At 45.5% G+C, this 23,587-nt stretch overlaps 1 protein-coding gene across 7 annotated transcripts in view; it reads right to left on the reverse strand.

The window, feature by feature from the left end:
* Nucleotides 1-23,587, reverse strand: part of ACACA (acetyl-CoA carboxylase alpha) — a 240,643-nt gene that overhangs the window by 38,863 nt on the left and 178,193 nt on the right. For all 7 annotated transcript variants that reach the window (XM_055400493.2, XM_055400510.2, XM_055400527.2 and 4 more), the window contains 3 exons: nucleotides 5,099-5,242; nucleotides 4,383-4,503; nucleotides 544-640 (listed from right to left, as the gene is read on the reverse strand). In XM_055400493.2, coding sequence (XP_055256468.1) covers nucleotides 544-640; nucleotides 4,383-4,503; nucleotides 5,099-5,242 — 362 coding nt within the window. The remainder of the gene's footprint in view (nucleotides 1-543; nucleotides 641-4,382; nucleotides 4,504-5,098; nucleotides 5,243-23,587) is intronic.

Consider the following 23,587-nt stretch of genomic DNA (forward strand, 5'->3'; position numbering starts at 1 on the left):
TTCTTCCGGTTACACTGATCTTTCAGGGGGGTCACATAGAGAAGTAGATGAGTCTGATTCACTGGGAACCTACTCTTAAAAGAAATTGTTCTTTGAAGGTCGTGGTGGGGGGTGTCGCTGGTGAGCTATGGCTATTGTGGTTGGGCTTTACGGCCCCCAGAGAGCTTTGCTTTTGCCATTATGAAAAGGAAATGTTGTCAAAACCAGGCTCCAGATTAAACGCGTCATTGGAGTTACATGCTGAATGACCACTGGGAACCAGGGCTCCAGTCAGGCTGCCTCGGGCGTGACTACAATCCAGTATTCTGAGAAAGTTCAGCCAGAGAGAACACTAATGGTAAAGACCCGTATAGCCCTCGGTTGTCGCTGTTCAGTCACTAACTCCTGTCCAGCTTTCTGCTCCTCTGTGGGCTGCAGCTCACCAGGCTCATCGGTCCTTCACCACCTGCTGGAGCGTGCTCAAATTCATGTCCACCAAGTCAGTGATGCTGTCTAACCATCTCATCTGGTTTTTAGTTGCTTCCAAAATAAAAGAGGTCTTACCTGGCTCTGCCAACCACCACAGTCTGTGCCCAAGGTTGCATGATCTCTGAGAAAGAGCCATAGTCAAAAAATCCACTCAACCACTGACCTTTCTGGGCTACAGAAGGGAAAGCAAGGAAACAGAAAACAAAGATGATCAGTTCATTCAAAATACACCAGAACTGGCAAATGGAAGGTTGAATCTGAGGGGTCATTTGGGGGAGTCTGTTGTTGTTTTTAAACATATTATAGTAGATGGAAACATTAGGCAGCTCAATGTTCATCTGCCTTCAGACCTCATCTCCTATTTCATTTGCTAGTCTGAATAAAAAGAACCATTTATCAGCGAAAGCATCATTTATTGTTAAACGATGGGGTTCAGCCAGCAGAGTTTGTGTGCTTTGAAATAAATAACCTGGCTTCTTTTGCAAAACAACACAAACATTTGTCAAAAGGCAGCCAAGTCATTAAAGATGTTTTCAGAATGTCTATTTCTACTTGAAAATTCAGCTTACAATTTTGATTCCACTGATTTTCTTTTGTTTGCTGTTGTTATATCATTTAGCACAAACTGTATTCATGTAATAGTCATACTTTGCATGTGAAGGGGGAAATAGGATTAAATTATTACAGGTAGTATCTTAAATTTTGATTCCACTGATCTTTTTTCAATGGAAAGATGAAGATAGGCAAATGATAAGTATCAATATTAATGATCAGATGAGGACACCAGTTGGGGGAAGAGCTTCTCTGCTAGAAAAGCAACAAGATACACTTGCTTTATTTACCACTGACAAAGGATAATCTTACTAAAAGAAAGGGCCATGCCCATATACTCTTAAAAGGTATCAGAAACAGGAGGTTCCAATACCTACACTTAATGTCATTAACCTCCCTTGTGCATGGAATTTCCTTCACTGGCAAGACACATGACTTTCAACATCTTACTTTAAGAGAAACAACTTCTGTTCCACAGGTATCCATGTTTGACCAAGGCCCCGTCAAAGCCTCTGCAAACAGCTGTTTCCTAGCTGCCCTCTCAGCTCACCATTTCTCAGTGAGTCTTCTAATTTGAACATGGCCCTCCGCCCCCTAAAAACCCAAGCCCAAAACCAATTAAAAGTGGAGATCCGAGCAAGCTAACCTCTGCTGACTTAAACAGGATGGAGAGTGTTTTATCAAGACTAAACTTGTAATTACTGTGTTCTACATTCCTTGCCTCTATGGCCCCCGTATAAAATGTGATCATCCATTTCAAAATTATCTCTCTATCGTGAGCCCAAAGCCGATCGTTTAGATTCTGGGCTCGTGTTGGGCGTCAGTTTGAAGAATATCGTGGCACTATCTCCTCTAATAAATGACTTTAACTTTTCACCTAGAAGATATCTGCTTTAACTTATCACAGGGAATCATCTGCTTTCTTTAACGCTTCCACTAAATTAAAATCTGAAGTCACTCGATTTGGGAGCGAGTGTTAGCTGCACAGAGACAGCAGGATGAATTACTAGGGAGTTGATGAAAAAATATTATCCAAAAACTAGAAAACTTAGTTTATCACAAATTCATTTTATTCTGTGGTTCTCATTAATAATAGCCAGGATAATGCCCAACTACATATGCACACACACCTGTTCAACCCCTGAAAAAGGGTTCAGATTTTGATGAGGGTTCTAAACCAAACTTATAAGTGCCTCAGGTTATCAAAGTTTTGTTAAAAAATAATTTCATTCGTTTATTTTTGGCTGTGCTGGGTCTTCATTGCTGCGTGGGCCTTTCTCTAGTTGCAGAGCACGGGCTCTGGGACACGTGGGCTCATTAGTTGCCATTCCCTGGGCTTGAGAGCACAGGCCCAACAGTTGTGGTGCACGGGCTTGGTTGCTCTGAGGCATGTAGGACCTTCCCAGCCCAGGGATTGAACCCATGTCCCCTGCAGTGGAAGGCGGATTCTTTACCACTGAGTCACCAGGGAAGCCCAGGACACTGAGATTTTAACTTTGTATGCTTGGATCATTTTATGGTTCTTACTTCAATAACAATGATTTGGAACTACAGGATTCATTTCAAAATGGAATTTTTTCTTTAAAACCCCTCCTGCCTAATATGTTGGTTGATGGAGGGGAGTCATTGGAGGGCTACAGGTATTATAGGTGGTCTTTACTGGGCCCCCGCAAAGAGCAGGTCATGTTCAGTTCATCGGTAGAACTTAGAAGCCACCTAACATGGCTCTGAATTATTCCAAGGAGAACACTCACTAGTTCTTGTTCTGATTTCTCCCAGAAAAGTCCTGCATTTTATGACCGATAGATATCTTAGGTTCATGGCTCTTATAATAAGTTTTGGAATAAAAATGAGAGGTACGGCAAAGATTATGATGGTGATTTTTCTATGTCAGAAAAACTATTTAATTTTATTAACAAGAAAGGGCATTGAAGACAACAGGTAAGGTTCTAAATTAAAGTCAACCCTCCTCTGGTGATTTTTCTATCTATAGTTAGGTTTCCGAATGAAGCCCACCTCCTAAGTATTAGCTGTGTGACCTTGCCCAAATCACTTACCTTCTCTGAGCTTGTAAAACGGTCATCTCATTTTATCTCTGAGAAACAGGAAGTCCAAATAAGATGGTGTATGTGAAAGTGCTTTACAAGGGGTGCCCATAAAGGATTACTAAGCTTTCCTTATGAACAATTCTTTTTTAACTCTTTGGCTGCACGACATAGTATGTAGGATCTTAGTTCACCAACCAGGGATCAAACTCATGCGCCCTGCATTGGAAGCGCAAAGTCTTAACTACTGGACTGCCAGGGAAGTCCCTGAATACCTTTCTCTTTCAGCAAAATCACAATGACTTTTAAATTTAAGGAATTATCTTCTGCATTCCGTTCTTTTAAATACAGCTCTTTGTGGGCAGGGTGGGGGAGGGAACAGTTGCAAGAAACATGCAAAAAAGAACAAACGTTTTCTCAAAAAGCCTAAAAAGGTAGACTTAAAATGTAGCAGGAGGATTTGGGGCTTTACAAAAGAACTTCCTGCTAAATAAGGTTTGTTAAAATCGCCAAGTGGACTGACAAACAGGAATGCACGTTTGCCTTAGGTGGAGTTACCTCTTTTTCCCCCTGTTGTTGTTTTTAAGTTTGGTAAAATTAGCCCCAAGACAGAGGGATATATTAGATAAACGTGGGGGAAGGGCTTGTTCTAACTCAATACAGTTATCAAATTAAAAGTTCTGTCTTCCAACCAGAGAAGACAGTAACTTCCCTGGTGGTACAGTGGGTATGAATCTGCCTGCCGATGCAGGGGACCTGGGTTCAATCCCTGGTCTGGGAAGATCCCACACACTGTGGAGCAACTAAACCCATGCACCACAACTAACAGAGTCCACTTCCTGCCACAAGCGATCCCGCACGCCACAACGAGGACCTCACAGAGCAGAATAAATAAATACAGGTTCAAAACTGGCAATAAAATAAATAATACATCTCTGTTTGCACAGACTAGATGGTCAAAGATTCTGGTCCTATCACTCTTTGACTTTGTGTCTTATATTTAACTGTTTTAAAGTTTTTTGAGGCCATTAAGTAGTAAGGGCTGCAACAACAGAATAAAGAGAAGAAACGTACTAATGACACAGGGCTTAGAACTGACTCAACAGCTGATTTCACTCATTTTTCATTTGTTCTTGATGGAATGTCTACCTTTTTCTTTAGAGAGCTGTTGTTTTTCCAGATCCCCCTCATTCCCAGGTACTCCAGGGGCTCTGTTCTCTCTGTCACACGCTATCGTGCAGGAATTGGTCAGTGACGGAAAGGAAGACTGAAAAGCGTGAGGGCCAGGGTGCCACGGACCCTCTAACACACACGTACCTGGGTGAGGCCGGCCTGCCAGCATCCACCGCGGGTCATACGGCGCCTTTGTGGGCACAAACTCGATGACTCTGTCTATGGGATCCTTGGAATTCAGGAGAGGAACTGAACTGTATACACTCTAGAGGGTGACGGGAGGGAAAGAGCACAGCGTTCAGTGAACAACTCTTAACTCAGCAACAACCGTGACAGGCAAAGAGAGAAGGACCCACATACGGAAGCACCCCCGTCAGTCCCGCCCATCAGCTGGAAGCACCCCAATCAAGCGCCCTGAGGAACAGGTACAGCTCGCAAGGCTCACGTGGGGGCCTGGCAGAAAGTGGGGTGACTGGACTCTTGACTGCAGTGTGCCCGGCTCTCTGGCAAGTCCCCTAGAGGGGTGGACACCGATGACAAAGGGGAAAGCCCCACAACGAGGAAGAAGTCTTGAGAAGCTGGGGTTTGAGCCCAGACAGGACTCAAGGCTCCCCTGGCTGGAAATCATCAGAACGGGGCCTGACCCCTGAAATCCACAGGCATTTTAAAGAGGCAAAAGATGGCTTTAAGGGGAAAAAAAAAAAAAAAAAAGAAATCAACAGCTTTTAGAGAATATTTTGCAAGAAAAAAAATCCTTCTCCCATAAACGAGTCTCACACGCGGGCTGAGGCAGTGAGCTGTGGGGCAAAGGCTGGGTTCTTCGGGCTTTCCAGTGCCAGCAGCAAGTGGGGAGGACTCACCTTCGGCATGTAAGACAGCCAGTGCAGGACGGTGAACACCCCCTCAAAGTCATCACAGACAGTGCTGTGTGTCACCCCGTTGTTGTGCATGATCTGAATGCCCCCCAGCTGATTGTTCGAGGTGTATACTTCCCTCCCGAGGACCTAGAGAAACAGGCCAGAGAGAAGACGCGCATCCAGTCAGAGAGAAAGGCAAGGTCTGTCTCGTAACTGCCACTAAAATGGATTTTTTTTCCTGCAAGACAGAGAGTCCGGCCTCAGTGGGCTGTGTTGAGGGACAGTCTGGACCTTTGTCCTAAAAAGAAAACTCAGAAGACACAAAGGGCGTTTTAGACAATCACATATTCTGCTGCAATTTAAATACCAGCAAGCCCCTCTCTATCAGCTGCCACAGATGCGTGGTGGCATACTGGGTTCTGAGGGGAGAACACTGCGGTGGGTGAAGCTGGGGCCCTGAGATGCAGGCCACGCCGCGCTGCTGCCCGCAGACACAGAAAGGGGAGTGCCTGGCTTCTGACAACCTCGAGCGACGAGTCTCAGTTGAACAGGAGCATTGAGAGGTTTGCATTCCTCGTTTTTTTCGAGGGTTCCTTTTCCCCTTCGCATTTGCTGTTTCAGGTGAAATCCTGAAGCCACTCACGACACAGACATGAAGCCTTGAGCCTAAAGCCCTCTTTGTGTGCTGGGTACAGGGCCGTGATATATGCCCAAGCCCACTTCTCCTGGGTCCTTTCCTCCCCAGGTTCCAGGGACTTCAGGGCCTCAATTCCCTGGTCTATCCACCCCTGGAGGAGTTTAACTCTTGTGAGGGTGAAAGGCACCTGCGATTGGAAACCATAAAATTTCCTTTAAAAAAGAAAAAAAAAAAAGAACATTCTTCGACTTGGAAATTGTAGGGTTTCTTTTCCCCTTGAAGATTGGTTAATAATTTCTTTAGGGAAGGGAGGTTTTCTGACCCAGCAGATGGAGGCTGGGCAGCCTGATCACGGACTCCTGCAAACTGCTGAGTGTGTAGTAATTGCCAGTCATCTACGGTAGCCCTGGAGAGCTCTTAAAAGTTGTGGAGCCGCTTACTGTATGTTACCTTTCCTTTCCCCTTTCTCCTCCTCCTCTGGAAAATAACCACAACACAAAATTTCTTCCTTACTTTTATTCATTTCCAGCCTCTGGGGGAGAACCTAATAAAGGAGAGACCAGTGAATTCTACCTGTATATTCCCGTTTTCCCCCTTTCTGTTCAGAGCTGTGAGCGGCTCCCCTACAGGCTGGGTCAGCCCCAGGATCCAGACCTGACAAAGGCTGAGGAAGGGGGCAGCCAGAGCCATCACCTCTCTGGGACCCAGCTGGTCTGGGTTCCATTTAGCTTCAGCTACAAAGGGGAGAGGGGCTGGCTTCCCAGGGGGCTCACTGACAATGAATCCGCCTGACAATGCAGCAGACGCGGGTTCGATCCCTGGGTGGGGAAGAACCCCTAGAGAAGGAAATCACAATCCACTCCAGTATTCTTGCCTGGAAAATTCCATGGACAGAGGAACCTGGAGGGCTACAGTCCATGGGGTTGCAAAAGAATCAGACAGTCACTTAGCAACTACACAGCAGAAGGAAAGGTGGAAGAGACTCTTCTGAAAGGAATATGGGAGGAAAAATGGCTCTCAGATTTCTGCTTTACTTACGAGGGCAGCACAGAGACAAGCCCTCGCGGCAGCTCTGAGCTGAGCGACGTGCCTGGCAGCGCCTTTGAAGGAGCCCCTGGAAGTGGGGAGGCCGAATCTGACCACGGGGCTCCCATCCTCCGCCCGGTCTGTCTTTCGTCTCAGCCCAGGCGCTGCGGCTCTGTTCTCATTCTCCTGCTGTCTCTTTCCATTTGCCCTCTCCCTGACTGATACACTGATCTCTCGGTCACTTGGCTTTCTGCTCCACTGCGTCCATATTACTAATAACACCTCCGCCACGGCCAGTTTACCTCATGAAGGCAGGAGCACATCATTACAAAATAAACTCATAACTTTGACATTCTAGCAAATACACGCCGTTTGTTATTTTTATGGCTTTAGTCTTTCTAACAGGCAGAGGGCATTACATACCTGTTTCCTTTCTATCTTTAAATGTGTGCACACATGCACACTCGCACATGCACCAGGAAACAAGACAGAGCAAAAAAAAAAAAAAACAAACCAAACCCAGCCCCCAGCAAATGTCCAGAGCAGTCAGATGACGGGGGACCCTGGTGGAGGCAGAAGCCCTGTCACTCAGGGAGGCCGCGCTCCGATCTGGCTCTGGTTTTATGGACGTCATAAACCCGATGGCCCACAGCTGGTCCTTCTGGGACAGACTGCCTCTCTGCCAGAAGTCGTTTGGTGTGATCAGCAGTATTTTTAATTATTAAAATAAAATTGGAAAGGGGGAAAAGAAATAAAAAGGAGACACTGCACTGACCCTGAATATCTGATACCCAGAGAGTATGTCAGGGGCCCAGAATGCCTGGCTGCCTAGAAGCAAGAAAATAGCTAGGGCTATTTTGTACTCAGAAATGCTATTTTCTTTCCCATGAAACCCTGTCTCTAGGACTTGATAACGTCCAACCACTTAGAACCTCATGCCTCTCCCAAATCAGTAATGGACCCATCGAGAACCAATCTCAGAAAAAGGGACTGAAACGGACGAAGAGATGCTTAGCTGTTCAAATACACCTTCCTCAGACATCTTTGCCCCCTCATTTCAAAGAGGAAGAGAGCGTCCAGAACTGGGTTCCTCCTGGAGGCTTCCTTGTCCACCCATTCCACCCCATATTCTTACATCTAATGGGAGTCAGATCTGGAAGGAGCAGGAGTTAATCACTTAGCACGTCTTCCCTTTACTAGTGGAAACTCAGGTTCTGACATCTTGGCATTGTTCTGAAAAGGCAGCAGGAAATTCTACATTTCTTCTCCTCTGAGGAGGAAAACCAGGGCTTACTACAGCCAAGAACATTATCCTGGGCTGAAGAAATGTTTGCCATCTGACAGCATTCATTACATTTGGGAACTAAAGATAAAAATTATATGGCAGACAGAGTATCCGAAGAGCTCTCTCTGGTCAGCCCTACCGCAGGAGGTGGGTGATACAGGGTAGGGGCAGGTGCAGAGGGGAAGGACACACAAAAAATGAAGCCTGCTTCACTAACCACAAACAAATGGCAACAATCATGGCCACTGGACAGTTGGGGAAGAGAAAGCAGGAGCCGCCAGTTCATCTGCAGTGACCATATGCTTGCAGCATGTACCAGGAGGATGAGGGCGCACACAACAGCTCCTGATTTATTGGGGTCGTGGCTGACTCAAGTGGTTTCAATGATTTTAGAATACTTCACAACAAAAGCTCCAACTGCAGAAGCTGAATCTGGGCGAAGACAAAACCCATTCTGCCCAACTCTGAAATGATGGCACTGGAACAGTTACGTTAACTCTGATGAGCATCAGGAAGGCAGAGGAAAGAACCCACTGTTACAGTCTTCAATTTGTTGCCCTACCAACCTTCTATGGCAAAACCTGGGGTACACAGCCCTCATCAACAAAACATTTCCGTGAAGTAGGTGAGCTTCATTCATCAGTTTTTTCCAACCTGGACACACCCATTTGTGTATAGGTCATGCTGCTTGCCACATTCCGTTTCTGAAATTATTCCTTGCATATTTTATACTGCATGATACAAACTCTTGGTTTATCTGCCCAACAGCATCAACAACCACTTAAACGTAGGAACCACTCCAAACAGGGGACTCTGCTGAGGCCCTACTCGGCCGCCTCCTCCCAAGTTTAAGTGGAGAGGCAGTGCCATGAAATACTAGGAACAAGCACCATCTCAGGTCCCCTGCTGAAGACTGCCGATGCCGGAAGAGCTGAACGAGGGCTCAGCCTCAAAGAGGATCTCCGTTCACTCTCCACATAAAATTAAGCCTCATCCAGCACTCAGTCATTCCAACTGGCGGGCCTGGGAATTAAGGGCACTGCCTCCAGCCAGTGATTAGCAGAACACCAGTGTTAGAGGCTCCGTGAAAGATGCGGCAGAGCCTTTAGAAATTTTGAGATGCACAGGCAGTACAAATGAATGCAGTCATACACACACACATACAGAGAGGCCTGAGCCACTGCTGCTGTTGCTGCTTATCTAGAGACACTGCAGACAGCTCAGGTTTACCCCAGCTGACAGGCAATGAAAACAGTCTAATATACCGCCTGCTCTCGTCCTTAAATCCCTTTTTGGAGATCAAGATAAACTCGTTTCTTCCCTTCCCCAGTGCTCCAGACGTTTGAGTGAAGTGGCAGAGCATCGTGAGGTTTTGTGCAAATGAAATCACTGTGTAATACTGAATGAGTGTAGTATTTACTTGTCAGGATATTCGTCAGCACGCAGGCTTTGAGCCTTCCGAGTTTCATAGATGCAACTTTAGCTCAATTTTTTTTCAAAAAAATTGCTTTTGTCCTGATATATACATATCAGGGCCCCTCAGACTTATAAGCAAATGTTTGCAATTGTGTGTTGCAGATGTGAAAAATAATGATGCATAAAAAAGTGAAAATTCTGCTGCTGTTGTCTCCCACTTTACCCAAACTTTTCCCCTTTAAACATTCCTGGTGGATCTAAGAACCCAGCTAGGCATGTGGAGTCACTGCTGCCATCTTCTTTCTCATTAGGGTATTTCCACTCTCAAGAGGATTTCAGGAGGGGTTTTGTAAATTTCCTGAGCAATCGTCATCACTGGAGTTCCTCCATGATTTTAGACATTAAAGTCACTCTGGGATCTGTCGGGTTATTGATAAAGGTTTGGTTAAGGCAGAAAGGGAGAGAGAGATAAGAAAGAAAAAGTGGGAAGAAGGAACAAGTGTTAAAATAGGGACAAAGGAAAGGAGAAAGGATGAGAGAAAGGAGAAGGGAGGGGGAGTGAAAAGAGGAAGGGGAAGAAAAAAACGTAATAGCTCATCTACTCCTGCTGCTAACACCCTCCTCCTTGACCTGAGAGGACTACATTTTTAAAAGCTGACAAGTAATTCAATCTCCAATTAACAATTTTAAGTGGTGCAGCACATATTACTGTGTAAATGTTTCTCCAGGAATATATCCAAGGGTGAATGGAATTAAACCTCTGGGGAGATAGGACCAGTGCCCATGAGACCAAGAATATTTGGGGGTTCCAAAATATAGTCCCTTAATACAGAGACCCAGGGTTGCAAATTCCTCTCCTGCTTTGTTGCTGTTATCACTGGCAAACCGGAGAGCTGGTTGGCAGCTGGCTGGCTGGGGCTAGAGAAGGGACACAGTGAATTCCTGTGACATCCTGGGCATGGGGAGGCCTCTGATATGAGCCATGGCTGGATTCAACACCATCCACTGAAAGATCTAAAATCTATGTGTGTGTGAGCGTGTTCAGTCTTGTCCAACTCTTTGTGACCCCAGTGGACTGTCCGTGGAATTTTCCTAGCAAGAATACTGGAGTGGGTTGCCGTTTCCTTCTCCAGGGGACTCTGGCATCCCCTGCATTGGCAGGTAGATTCTTTAACACTGCACCACCTGGGAAGCCCAAACATCTCTCTGTAAGCAGCAAAATTACAAAGTGGTCAGGTTTGCTGATGGATAAACTGGAGCAAAGGGACAGTGCTACCAGTGGGAGAAAGGACATTTACGGGACTTCCCTCGTGGTCCCATGGTTAAGAATCCGCCTGCCAATGCAGGGGACACAGGCTGGATCCCTGGACCAGGAACTAGGGTCCCACGTGCCACAGCTGGGCCTGTGAGCCGCAACGACTGAAGCCCACACTCCAGAGTCAGGGCTTTGTAACAGGAGACGTCACTGCGATGAGAAGCCAACGCACCACAGCAGGAGGCAGGTCGCGGGTAGCAGCGGAGACCCAGTGCAGTCAAAAATAAGTGAATGTTTTAGAAAAGAAAAGACATTTATGCAAAAAGAAACTGAGGTACAGGGAGAAGAGAGGAACAAGGTAGATGGCAGAAGGAGGAACTGGGGTAGCGAGGAACCTCATGACAGTTTACTCGTCAAACGTACGAGAAAAAGGCATAGACTTCCAGAGTCAAAACTGATGCCAGATAAAATCACTCATCTCGGGGATCCATCAACTGCTCATTTAGCTGCAGACTTAAGCACACTGACAATAAATTATTTCCAAATACAGAAAAAAATGTAGAAGTCTGATCTACTGACATATAATTCACATAGAGTGGAACTGTCCATTTTCAGGTGTACAATTCTATGAAATCTGACATCACATAGGTGTATAACCACCACCCACAACTGCCCCCAAAGTTTTCATCAGCCCCCAAAATGTTCTCATTTCCTTTGTAATCAATTCCCTTCTCCCACCCCTGACCAACAAGGACCCTTGTGTCTCAACAATGTTGCCCTTTCTAGAATGTTAATTATGCATCTGAGAGTCATTGACGCTGACACAGGTGGCAGTTCCTTTTTTACTGCAGAGTAGTATTCCATTTTATGGAAATACCACCACCTGTCCACCTGCTTGCTGTTAACAGACATTTGTGTTGTCTCCAGTGTCAGGCAACTATGAATAAAGCTGCTATACATTCCCATACAGGTTTTTGTATCAATGTACATTTTTGTTTCTGTTGAGTAAATACCTAGGAGTAAGACTGCTAGCAAAAGGAGAAGAGGGCACCAGAGGATGAAATGGTTAGATAACATCACTGACTCAATGGACATGAATCTGAGTAAACTCCGGGAGATAGGGAAGGACAGGGAAGCCTGGCCTGCTGTAGTCCAGTCGTGTCTAAGAGTTGGACACGACTTAGAAACTGAACAACAGGATTGCTAGGATATACTGTAAGTGGATAACTTTCTTAAAAGAAAGCTAAACTGTTTCTAGGTGAGTGTACCATTTTGCAGTCCCACCAACACACGTGAGATTTCTAGTTGTTCTGTATACTCACAAACATTTAGTATGTCAACGTAAATTTATATTACTAGTGTCTAACTGTGGTTTTATTTTGTGTCTCCCTAATGACTAATGATAAATATCTTTTTATGTGCTTATTTACCCATCCTTATACCTTTGGTGAAATGTCTGTTCAAATTTCTTACCCATTTAAAAAGTTATTGGGTTGTTTCCTATTATTGAGTTGTGAGAACTCTTTATATATGTACATATATTTATTTTTCAGTCACCTCCCAGTGGTTTTGCTGACGAGGTATGGGACGTGAGGCTGGTACTGGAAGGCAGCTGGCTGTGTGACTGCCTCTGCCCACCAGGGGAGAGGCAGAGTTTGGTGCCTGCTGTGACCTGGCTTCTTGGGAAGTAACACCAACCTTTCATCTCTTCAGCCTTTCTGTTTGTGTTTTTTCATCTACATCTGGTGGGCTGAAATTTAATATTTTCCTCTTAAAACACATGAAAAGCTTGTTACTGTCTTAATACACAGGCACACAATAAATGCCGGTGAACTGCCATCATTCTCACTGCTCTGTAAAAACTCAGCCCTGGTTGGTGTTTTCAGCAAGCTGAACTACTATAAGCAAAAGAAGTCTTTCCTATTAGTGCTAATATGTGTTGAGGCTTCCTTAAGCAAAACAAGTAGTTCGGTTTTCCTCTCCTTTTAGTTTTCCCCAGTGGAGGCACTGGGTTTTTCTTTCAAAATTCTTTACCTGGGCTAGAATTAAGCTAGTAACTCTATATACTATAAAGTCATATTACATTAGGGTTGCTCTACTGAGCTGCATAAACCTGCTTTATCTGTTGAGAAGACGTTTTATCAAAGGGTTAGACAGAAAATGAAGATACCCACAAGTTGATGATATGTTCCAACGGTCTTGACTTCCCATATTTGCATCTTATGCTCTTAGTTACATTCAGATGAGTTCCTTTCCTAAATAAACACTGATTTCTCACTTTCTCTTATGTGCAAACTATTTTAAAGGGCTTAAATTCCAGACTCTGAGACATTTAAACTATTAGGACCCAGTCAAGAATCAACCAGAAAAACTCGAAGCCTGGGCATGGTAATTTGTATCAATCTAAACTGCTCTTGAAGCTTCTCCTTTCATAATTCAACACTCCTGACGGTGGACGTTAGCTGATTAGACTGTGTGAAGGCGGCCACTCTGAATGAGAGGGGACACAGCCAGATCTGGATCCATGCACAGGGGACACTCCCGAGAATGATGAACAGTCAGGAGTCAGGTTTCTAAACAGTCTCGTTTCCTGCGTCTTTATCATATTCACACAGCAGTCTGTGCACAGCCAGGGACCAGGTCTGTCTTCGCCCCGGAAGACTGAAGTCCTTGCATTTCTAATCTACCAACGTGTGCAGTTCTTGTACTTTTAATTTATGAGTGTTTGGGGGGGACCTCTCTGACTTGGGAACATATTGGCTCGGTCTAATGCTTGGAGATTATTAAACTCGGAGCTATGCTCCACTATCAAGTCTACAGATCTTTTATTTAGAAGATATGGTGCTCTAAATGCACAAAGAGCTCCCTGTCACCTTCACATTAAAGCCCCTAGTGCCTGGTAAATGGAATTATATAGCTGTCATCTCCTTTCCCCAAAGTTTTAAGAGTACAATGGGCTCATTTTTTCACACTCCATCCCAGCTTCAGAACTAAGAGACCTACTTTGTATTGATTTAAGGTCTCAGAAATAAATAAACCTGCTTCACCGCTGTGATTCACAACAAATTCATGATACACTATTGCATGATATATTTCAAGCTCTGGCCCTGGCTCTCTTTTTCCTCTGGTGAGTGATGGGGGAGGTGGGAGGTAGTGGGGAGCTGCAGAGCTGACAGCCGGATGGTTATTGGAGATGGCTGCTGACTGCAAATCCAAGCACAGACACTGCTGGAGGAGTATGGGAATTTTTTTTAAACTGGGGGGCAGGGGTGAGAAGCTAATTTACTTGGGTTTCAGGCAGGGGTTGGGGGGAGAAGAAAGGTTAAGGGGAGAGGAGAGGGAGAGACACAACAGCAGAGCTTCGACTGAACACTAATTTGCAAAGACAGAGCGATGAACATGGCTGGAAAGAAAAGTGAAGAAAACCCAGCACGGGGAGGCACAGCATCTAAATGCCTGGGAAGATGAAGATGCTGAGCTGCTCTGCTGAGGGCACCAGTCCTTGGGGGGCACTTAGCTTGAGTTCAGGGATGATGTTTTATGAGAGGCAGAACATGTACAGACCCTACAAACCCCAGAACCTGTGAAGTGGAGGCATCTCTTGATTCCAAGACTCAGGGAGCATCCCAGTCCTGGGGGCTGGAGAGGATGCCCTGGAGAGACGGCAGACGTAGAGCAGAGGTCACACGTATGTGTGAGCCAGAGATTGCTCCCTGAGCTGAGAGGGTGAGAAATCAGTCTCTTGGTTTGTGTGCCCGGACAGCTTCAGAGCCCCTCAGCCTACATCTCCCTACTGATTCCTGAAACAAGTCCCACTGAACTAATTTTAACTAGTATCTAAATATGTAGCTCTCAAAAAGACCTACCTCTGGACTTCCCTTGGTGGTCCAGTAGTTGCGAATCCACTGCCCATGCAGGGGACACAGGTTCGATCCCTGGTCTGGGAAGATCCACATGCTGCGAGGAGCAGCTAAGACCAAGAGCCTCAACTACTGAAGCCCGTGTGCAGAGGGCCAGCGCTCAGCAACAAGAGCAGCCAGCGCGATGAGGAGCCCGGGCACCACAAACGGAGAAGGGCCCCCACTCTCCACAACTGGAGAAACCCCACAAGCAGCAACGAAGACCCAGTGCAGCAAAAAAAAAAAAAAAAAAAAAGACCTATCTTCCAGTCCTGAATCACGACCTTGACTTTTGACAAGGCGGGTGATGGGGAGGTATAAAAGCCTGGGCAGACAGCATGCAGCAGATCCCTGAGGTTCTAGAGAGTACTACTTCAGAGTGGTGAGTTTTAGCTGTTCCTCCAGTAATTAAAATTTATTTCATATTTTCAGCTAGCCGGAATGTTATGAATCCAATTTCTTCACTATCTTTGAAGAGCATTTTCATCTTCACACGTTTGTTCTTGAGACAAGACTGGACTTTGAAAGCAAAAATATATGGGAAAGAGTTTGGCTCTGTTTAGTTCTACAATAGGCCAGGCCATCAAACTGGGAGTCACTTTGTTAATTTTGAACTACTATAAGAGGAATTAGTTTGTGTGTATAGAGAAATAGACTAGGAAGAACTTCATACAGATTAAACGGATTGGCTTAAAGAGTACTGAGTTGCCCTTCAGTTGAGTTTTTCAAGCATCACTGAATGACTATTTGGTAATGGAGTTACAGCGGAAATTCAAACAACAGTTGGGCAGTGGGACTTTGAAGGATCCTTCCGCTTCCAGCAATAATTCTATGACCACTTGTTCTCATCATGAACTACATCCCCACCATCACACTTACTCTTCTGTAATATGGAAACAAAAAATTTAAACTGTTAAGCTCTACAACTCCCATTCCTAATCTTGCTAATACATAGTAATTTTATATATCACTCGTATGTAACCGGAGAAGGCAATGGCATCCCACTGCAGTACTCTTGCCTGGACAATCCCATGGGCAGAGGAGCCTGGTGGGCTTTTCCATTGCAGTCCTGGGGTCGCTAAGAGTCGGACACAACTGAGCATCTTCACTTTCACTTTTCACTTTCACGTACTGGAGAAGGAAATGGCAACCCACTCCAGTGTTCTTGCCTGGAGAATCCCAGGGATGGGGTAGCCTCAGGGGCTGCCATCTATGGGGTCGCAGAGAGTCGGAAATGATTGAAGCGACTTAGCAGCGGCAGTATGTAATCGCACTAACACAGAATTCTCTCACATGTAGTCACTTTTTTAGAGTCCCCACCAGTGCCCCAACCTATTCTCTCCCTGCCACAACCTAACACAGTTCCCTGGCTACAAGTCAAGACACATCTTCATAGCATAAGAGAGTACTAGAAATTAAAAAGAATTTAAGATTCAGAGACCCTCTGGTCTTCACCTTAAGGTAGGAAATGTATTTTACATAGAGGAAAGTGAGCCCCAAAGAGACAAGAGCCCAAAGTTGCTTTGGGCCAGTTGCTTTGCTAGTACATGGCAAGGAGAGGAATAATTTAAAAAAATTTGTTTCTTTCTTAGAAAACAATCTGAGGGACTTCCCTGGTGATGGTTAGGAATCTGCCATGTGATGCAGTGGGGTCCATCCCTGGTTGGGGACCTAAGATCTCACGTGCCGAGGAGCAACTATGCCCACGCACCACAACGTAGAGGGTCCAAACTCTGCAACGAAGACCTTGTGTGCTCCAATCAGGGTCCCAGGCAGCCGGATAAAGAAGAAACGAGAGAAATAATTTATAAAAATCTAAAGGCTCCGATGGGCCTCCCAGGTGGTGCCAGTGGTAAAAGACCCATCTGCCAGTGCAGGTGATGTAAAAGACACAGGTTCAATCCCTGGGTGGGGAAGATCCCCTGGAGGAGGGCATGGCAGCCCACCCCAGTACTCTTGCCTGGAGAATCCCAGGGACAGAGGAGCCAGGAGGGCTACAGTCCATGGGGGTCGCAAAGAGGGTCATCAAAGGCTTTGAAACTTCAACAAGTTTTAGCACATTTATAACAGGCTGTCGAATATGATCATTTCTGAGTCTCAGTGCCCAGGCAGAGCCTCAGAGCTCTGATTTTGTCTAGAAGCTCTAGAGTGATGCTTGTGTCGGCGCTCCCATTCTGAGGCTCTAGGCCACCATGCCCACACGGACTCTCTTAGAGGGTCAGAGGCAGTGGATCCCTGAATGACAATTCCACCAGAGAGTGGGGATCAGACTGCTGGCTGATCACCTGAGCGCACTCATGGAGTCAAACATACCTGGCACCGTTTCCTACCAGACCTGAGGAACACTGGATGAGAAACTTAAACAATCCCCCAGATGGGGTCAGGTGTGCCCCTATTTTATGTGTGTGCAGGGGTAAAGGCTTGAAAACCAAGGGGATGGGCAACCTTTTCTGAGAGCTCATTCCTCCTGCTAAAGAGAGGCTGACTCAGAGAGGAAGCTTACATGCCCTCTTTAGAAAGGAGACTGATCCCATCTGGAGCTTCAGAGAACAGGGCCTGTCTGTTGTGAAAATAGGTAGTTAGGGACTTTTAAAAATGCAAATTGCTGGACTGATCCTTAGAGTGATTATGGGCTATTGTACCAACAAGTCCTTGGGGACCCGCGCAGACAGATGACTGACACATATACTACCCTATCAGGACCCGACACGGTGCCTCTTGCGTTAATGGCTTTCCAAAGTGTGTGATTGTCTTTAGATAACATCTACGGGCAAAGTCAATATGTGGATGTACTGCCACAGTGAGGACTGACATCTAACATTTTCTTAAAGGAATCTTTGCCTTCCAAGGGTCAGAAAGTAGAGAGAATGTTGTGTTTGTATTTCACTTCCACGTCTTAGATAAAGAGTTGCACTGAGACAGGCCCCTAAATGCATCTTAGGGAAGACGACAACAGTACCAGTGAATTACCCGTATTAACTCATTTAATCCTCACAAGAGCCTGTTACAATCCCTGTTTTATGGTTAACCCAACTGGGACCTGGAAGGGTTAAGTACATTGTTCAAGGTCGCTCCACTCACAGTTGGCAGAGCCTGGACTCAAACCTGGCCAGTCTAGTTCACTTTTATTTTTTTTTTGTTTCACCGTGAGGCTTGTGGGATCTTAGTTCCCTGACCAGGGATGGAACCCGTGCTCCCTGCATTGGGAGCTCTGAGCCTTATCCACTGGATCGCCAGGGAAGTCCCCAATCTGCCTCTTTAAGTTATGTGACAGTTACAAGGCAGCCAGAGCTGAAGAACTGTCCCTTCCTTTCTCGAGCCTCCATGGCTGACTCTCACAGTGTGCATCAGAGTGTCATGGGCAAGGATGGAGAATGCACAGGGCAGGCTCCCGGTGCTACAAGCTCCTGGGAGGAGCTCTGGTACTGTACCCCAAAGAGTCACATTTCACATTGTACAGACACACAAATATATGTATTTGGAAACTGAGATCCAGTGAGGGCCTGATTCCAAGTTTCAAAAGCAAGATTAGCAGAATTAGCCCCCTACAGGCCTAACACATAGCCCTAGCCACACACACCATATCATTTATTTTTTCTTGGCAGATCCAGTGGTACGAGCGACCTGGTCTCTCTAAAGGGAATGAGATTATTGGATATTTTTTCCCCCTTAATGCAGAAGCTTTAAAATGCTTTAGCACAAGAAAATTATACATCACCTCTTGAATGAATCTATAATCCATCTATCAGACCATTGGCACATGCCTTACCTCCAGAGACAGTTACTGTCCAGAGCACAAGTCATAAACTGCAATTCTGATTTCTTGGTATAAAGAAAACGCTTGTACCACGTCTGGGCAGTGGACTGAGGACTGGCAGGCTCTAGTCCATATCCCTTATATGTCTAGGTTCTCCCAGCCTACCGACCGCCTGATGCTACAGTAAACAGAGAGCAGAGCCAAGAGTGGAAGGAGAGGAGGTGGATCTGAAAGTCACTGCAAATGCCCAATGTCGCCTTGACTTAGGAGTTTATGACTCTACAAATTGTCACAGCCCATTAAGGGTCTTTTTTTCCAGTTTCCCAAGCACACAAGCTGCTGCCTTTGCCAAGCCAGTCTGACTCCCTTCTGGCAGGTAGTCTTTCACGTCCATCAAGTCCGTCCTTACCACTCAGTGAGGTATTTTGAAGGATCTGCCCACCCACCGCCTGCTGTTTGAAGAACTGGGAACCCATGATCCATTACCTTGAGTGACATGAAAGAGCAGGCCCTTAGGAGCTTCTCTTACTTATGTTACCACTCTCATGACATTTGGACAAAAAGTAAAATGACCACTGGGACGTCCCTGATGGTCTAGTGGCTGAGAGTCCGCCTGCCAATGCAGGGAACACAGGTTCGATCCCTGGTCCAGGAAAATCGCACATGCCAAGGAGTAACCAAGCCACAACTACTGAGCCCACGCACTGCAACTACTGAAGCCCTCTTGCCTACAGCCAGTGCTCCACAACAAGAGAAGCCACCACAATGAGAAGCTCAAGCCCCACAACGAAGAGTAGCCCCTGTTTGCTGCACTAGAGAAGGCCCATGCAGCAATGAAGACCCAGTGCAGCTTAAAGTAAAATAAACAAATAATTTAAAAAAATAAAATGATCACACTACTTTCTCTTCTCAGGCCTTGTGGACACTGAGCCCAGGGAACTAAGTGCACCTTAAAAGAAACTCAGGGACGTGGAGGTTCATGTTCTGCTACCAGTTCTAGTCTCTGTCGGTGGAACGAACAGACAAAGGTATTCTTCTATCTTCTACTGTTTCCGTCTTCCCATCTGTAAAATGGCCCTCATGCCACCAGCCCACCCAGAAAGTAACAAGGAGCCACACAGATGTTCTTAAGTTTCAAATAAAGTTATCCAGGCTGCCCCTATCACCAGCCCATCGCCTGGAGTTCAAATGTCAACTCTGTTTCTGCGACGCTTAAGAAAACTGGATCGTGTACCTCTCTTCACCTGTGTAATATTCTGAATATTTCACACATAACTATAGGCAGCAAAGAACAAGGCCTTCAAGGAACAAGGATGTACAAATACTCAAATCACAAGGATAGGAGATCAAAGGACACAATGTGGGGAGCACTTTCTGGTTTTGGAAAACAAAAGACAGAATGGTGGAGGACGGAGCCCCTAAAAAAGATGTTTAAGTGAACAGTGAAATCACTGAAAGGAAGAGACAGGAAACTGGGGATGGCCATGTTTTATGTGCAGGTGACCACTGCCAGCTACAAAAAGAAATCCTTTAAAAGTAAGAGTGTTTGGAAGAGAGAGGTAGGAAGGGCTAAACTAATTAAAACCGGGCTGGCTAACGACTGGAAACACCACGTGGGTGCTGAGATGAAGTGCAGTCATAAAAGCCTGACGCAGACACGCGGTGTATCAAGTTGGGAATGCGTGTCTTTCCAGCTTCGCTTCTATTAAAGGAACAAACAATTTACATGTGGCTGTGTTACAGAAGTGTGATATGCGGAGTGTCAACCCATTCTCTTCACACCCAACTGTGTGCAGTCAAAGCAAAGATGGGGTGGAGGGGGCGGGGAGGGGGAGGAGAAGAGTGGGGGAGAAAGAAAGTTTTTTAAAAAAATCTCTGCCTCAGCAAAAGTTTTCATTAAAATTTTAGACAAATGATCCCTGTGTCCTTCTCCCTTGCTGCCTGGGGCTCCATGCTATTTCTATGCAAATAACAACCTCGTGGTTTATATCTTATTATTTCCACCGGAGCTGCAGCGACATGACCTGAGACGCGTAAGAGGTGGGGGGGGGGGTGGAGTTAGAAAGGAGAGAGAGAAAGAGAGGAGAGGAGAGAGAGAGATGAAGTGGGTGTTCACTCAAGTGTGAAAAAAATACTGTCAGGAGTGCGCGTCAAGAACAAAAAAAAAAAAATCGCAGGGATAACGTGTTTATTTCAGTACCACCCCAACCCCCCCAACCCCCCCTCTGCAATCCAGCACCTTTTAAAATTCATTGGGCATCGGGCGATCATGCACAATCCATCTGCTTTCACTTTATCATTTGCATTTCATGCCTCCTGGCTTTTGATGTGCTGATACTTTGATGCAGTCAGGAGACACACATTATCATTATTTCAATTTTCAAAGGGGTCAACGGGATCGGCACTTGCACACACAGATTTTTTTTTTTCCCTACAACCTCTGCATGCCCCCCCTCCCTTCTGACTCTTCGCCCTAATGTTTAACATAAAGGATGAAGACTCGGAAAGGTAGGGGTCAAATATTTACAGTCTAAAGGCTCGCGTCCACCACCTACATTTACACAGGTACACGCATATGACAGGCTAGATGGTCAGGGCTTGGGGAGGCTCTACGGGGCTTCACACACACACACAAAGACTTTCTCACACATGGAGACCCAGGGAAGCACACAGACAGAGAGGGATCCAGACACAAAGAGACAGAGGCTAGCGCTGAGGCAGGAAGAGACACGCACTCAAAGTGACCTGGACACACGCCCAGTGGATGCGAGACACAGATTCCTATAGAAGAAAAGGCAGACGTGCAGAAAGATAGCGGCGGACACAAAGACAGGATGTGCACAAGCAGGAAGGCGGAGGAGGCAGCCGGAGTCCGTGGCTGCTGTCTAGTCCCCGTCTTCATACCTGAGAGGCACAGGGGCAGACAGGACATTTTAATGAATTTGCATGAAATCGGGGGTCTGCCAGTTCCATGGCTCCATGTAAGAGGATAGTGAAGCAGTCAGAGCAGGGTTAGGTAACCCCTATAACTGATCACTCTCTTGAGCTACAAATGATCATATCCTTCTGGAAGTGAGCATTGTAGGGTAAGTTACAGCTGCAGCTTCACTGTCTCTTCCCTACAACTAGACTTCTTCTTTAACCAGCAACCCTGCTGGCTAAGAGGAAGATGAGTATAATGAATTTGATCACAGCAATTCAACCAGATTTTAAGAAAACAAAACAAAATCCCTAATGCTTTCTTTGTGGCAGCATTGAAATTCAACCACCAAGCTTTCAGGAAAAAACAAACAAAACCCCCAGCAACAGGGGCAATAACACGACAACAATGACAACACCTTTGCCTTCTGGAATAGTCTTTGGTAGCAGGGAAAAAAGAATAAACTCAGTGTGACAAGACACTTTTCAGAAATTAGCTCTTTGCTCAGGTAGAGGAACATTATAGAAGTGTAAGTATCTTCGTTACGCTGGACCCTCACAGATAATGGTACCTACAGTTCTCTTCAGCATGCATCAATATCTCATTCTAAGAAAAAGGATCTAAAAGAACAACTTTTTTTAAATGTAAGACTCTCAGCCAGTTTCATTCAGAGCAATGAATCTCCCTCAGTAGAGACAGTTCACAGGCTACTCTCTAAAGAAAGAGCAGGACATCCAAATTGGCCACTGTGAGCACTGCTCTGCTTTCCTTGGAGAGAAAGGCAAACCCAGAGAAGGATACAGCGTTCACATGGAGGCAGAGAGCAAGCTTATCACCTCACACCATTCTCATTTCTGGTGTCCCCCAAAGTTAATTGGATGGCAGTGTCAACTTATTTTGAAGAAGGAATTTGTAAGGCCTGGACTCCATCTTAGGCCTGTTCATGCTGATCATGCTCGGCCACCTCTCCAGTGGACTCTGAACTCTGTGCTTAGTGCCTATGGAAACTACAATAGAAAGATAAGACGCCCTCTAGACAGGGGAATCTTGAAGAGCACATCCGGGTTACTCATCACCTAAGAGAAAATATACTCTAATTACCCCTGCCTCCGGACAGGCCTTAAATTCTTTCCATGTCCATTGGAATGTATTAACAGGCTTATTGATTAGTAACTGTTTGAACACCGAACACATGAATGGTGGGGTTATTGTGATTGTATTTACCCTTCCATTGTTTTATGGAAGTCTCAAGGAAATTGGGGTTGTGGGTTCGATGTACACATAGGGTATAAAAGATTTTCACAAATGGTGGTCGGGGTCCTTGGCTAAGAGGCAACTCTGCCTTGGGCCCGCCGGTGTAATAAACTGCACTCCACTATCTGCATTGTCCTTCTGAGTGAGTTTGTTTCCTGGAACGCGTGGCTACAACAATTCCAAATGGGGATGATAGGCTGGGACACTTAATTCCAATCCTTCTATTTGAAAGTCAAGGCTGGATTAAAAAAAAAAAAGTTTGTGCGAGTCTAATAAACAACTCAGCACACATGTAATTCCGCAAGTTCAATCCCCAAACCATGTTAAGAGAAAGGAAAAGGTAACTGAAACTGCAGTGCAAGCCAATGCTTTGTGCCAAGTTCTAGGTGCTTTTACCTATGTTTTCTCATTTGATGTCCACAGCATCATTTAAAAGTGGAAATTATTACCCATCTTTGACAGATAAAGAAAGATGAGAGGTTATGTGAGTTGTATGAGGTCAGTCAGCTAGCCTTAGACTATTACATATTCCTAGCTTTGGAGAGAAAATAATTTTCCTATGCCTGCAAAGAAGGGGGAACTACACGGTCTTTTGTATATGCAGGTATTCTTAGGTACTGAAGTCACTGTAAGAATGAAAACTACATATTTTTTTCCCTCTGTGGAAAAGCCACTATGAATTTGGATTGAAAAGGCACAAGCATTTCTTTGGAAAGGAAAGTAAATGTCCATGTCATACTCTTTTCTTAGCAATCCATTCATGTATCCATCTGCCAACTTCCCATCCAACATTTACCAAGTAGTTCCTTACCTATAAGGGACCATGTCTTAAGTGCTCCTCTTCAGAGATGCTTTCACAAATTTCTCAAAACATTAAAACCTGACACCCGTGCCATGTTCAGAGCATGTTTCATAGGTATAGATCTCACACTGCTTGCTCACAGATGAGAAAAAGGGAGGGAGCGCAGAACAGAAGCAGTCAATGAAATCTGATGTTTCTAGAAAGACATCAGAATGTAGACTCTTTGCAGCAGGAGTTATGT

Source organism: Moschus berezovskii, chromosome 20 (genome assembly GCF_049115385.1).
Source record: "Moschus berezovskii isolate FMDL1 chromosome 20, NW_MosBer_1.0, whole genome shotgun sequence".
Taxonomy (NCBI): Eukaryota; Metazoa; Chordata; class Mammalia; order Artiodactyla; family Moschidae; genus Moschus; species Moschus berezovskii.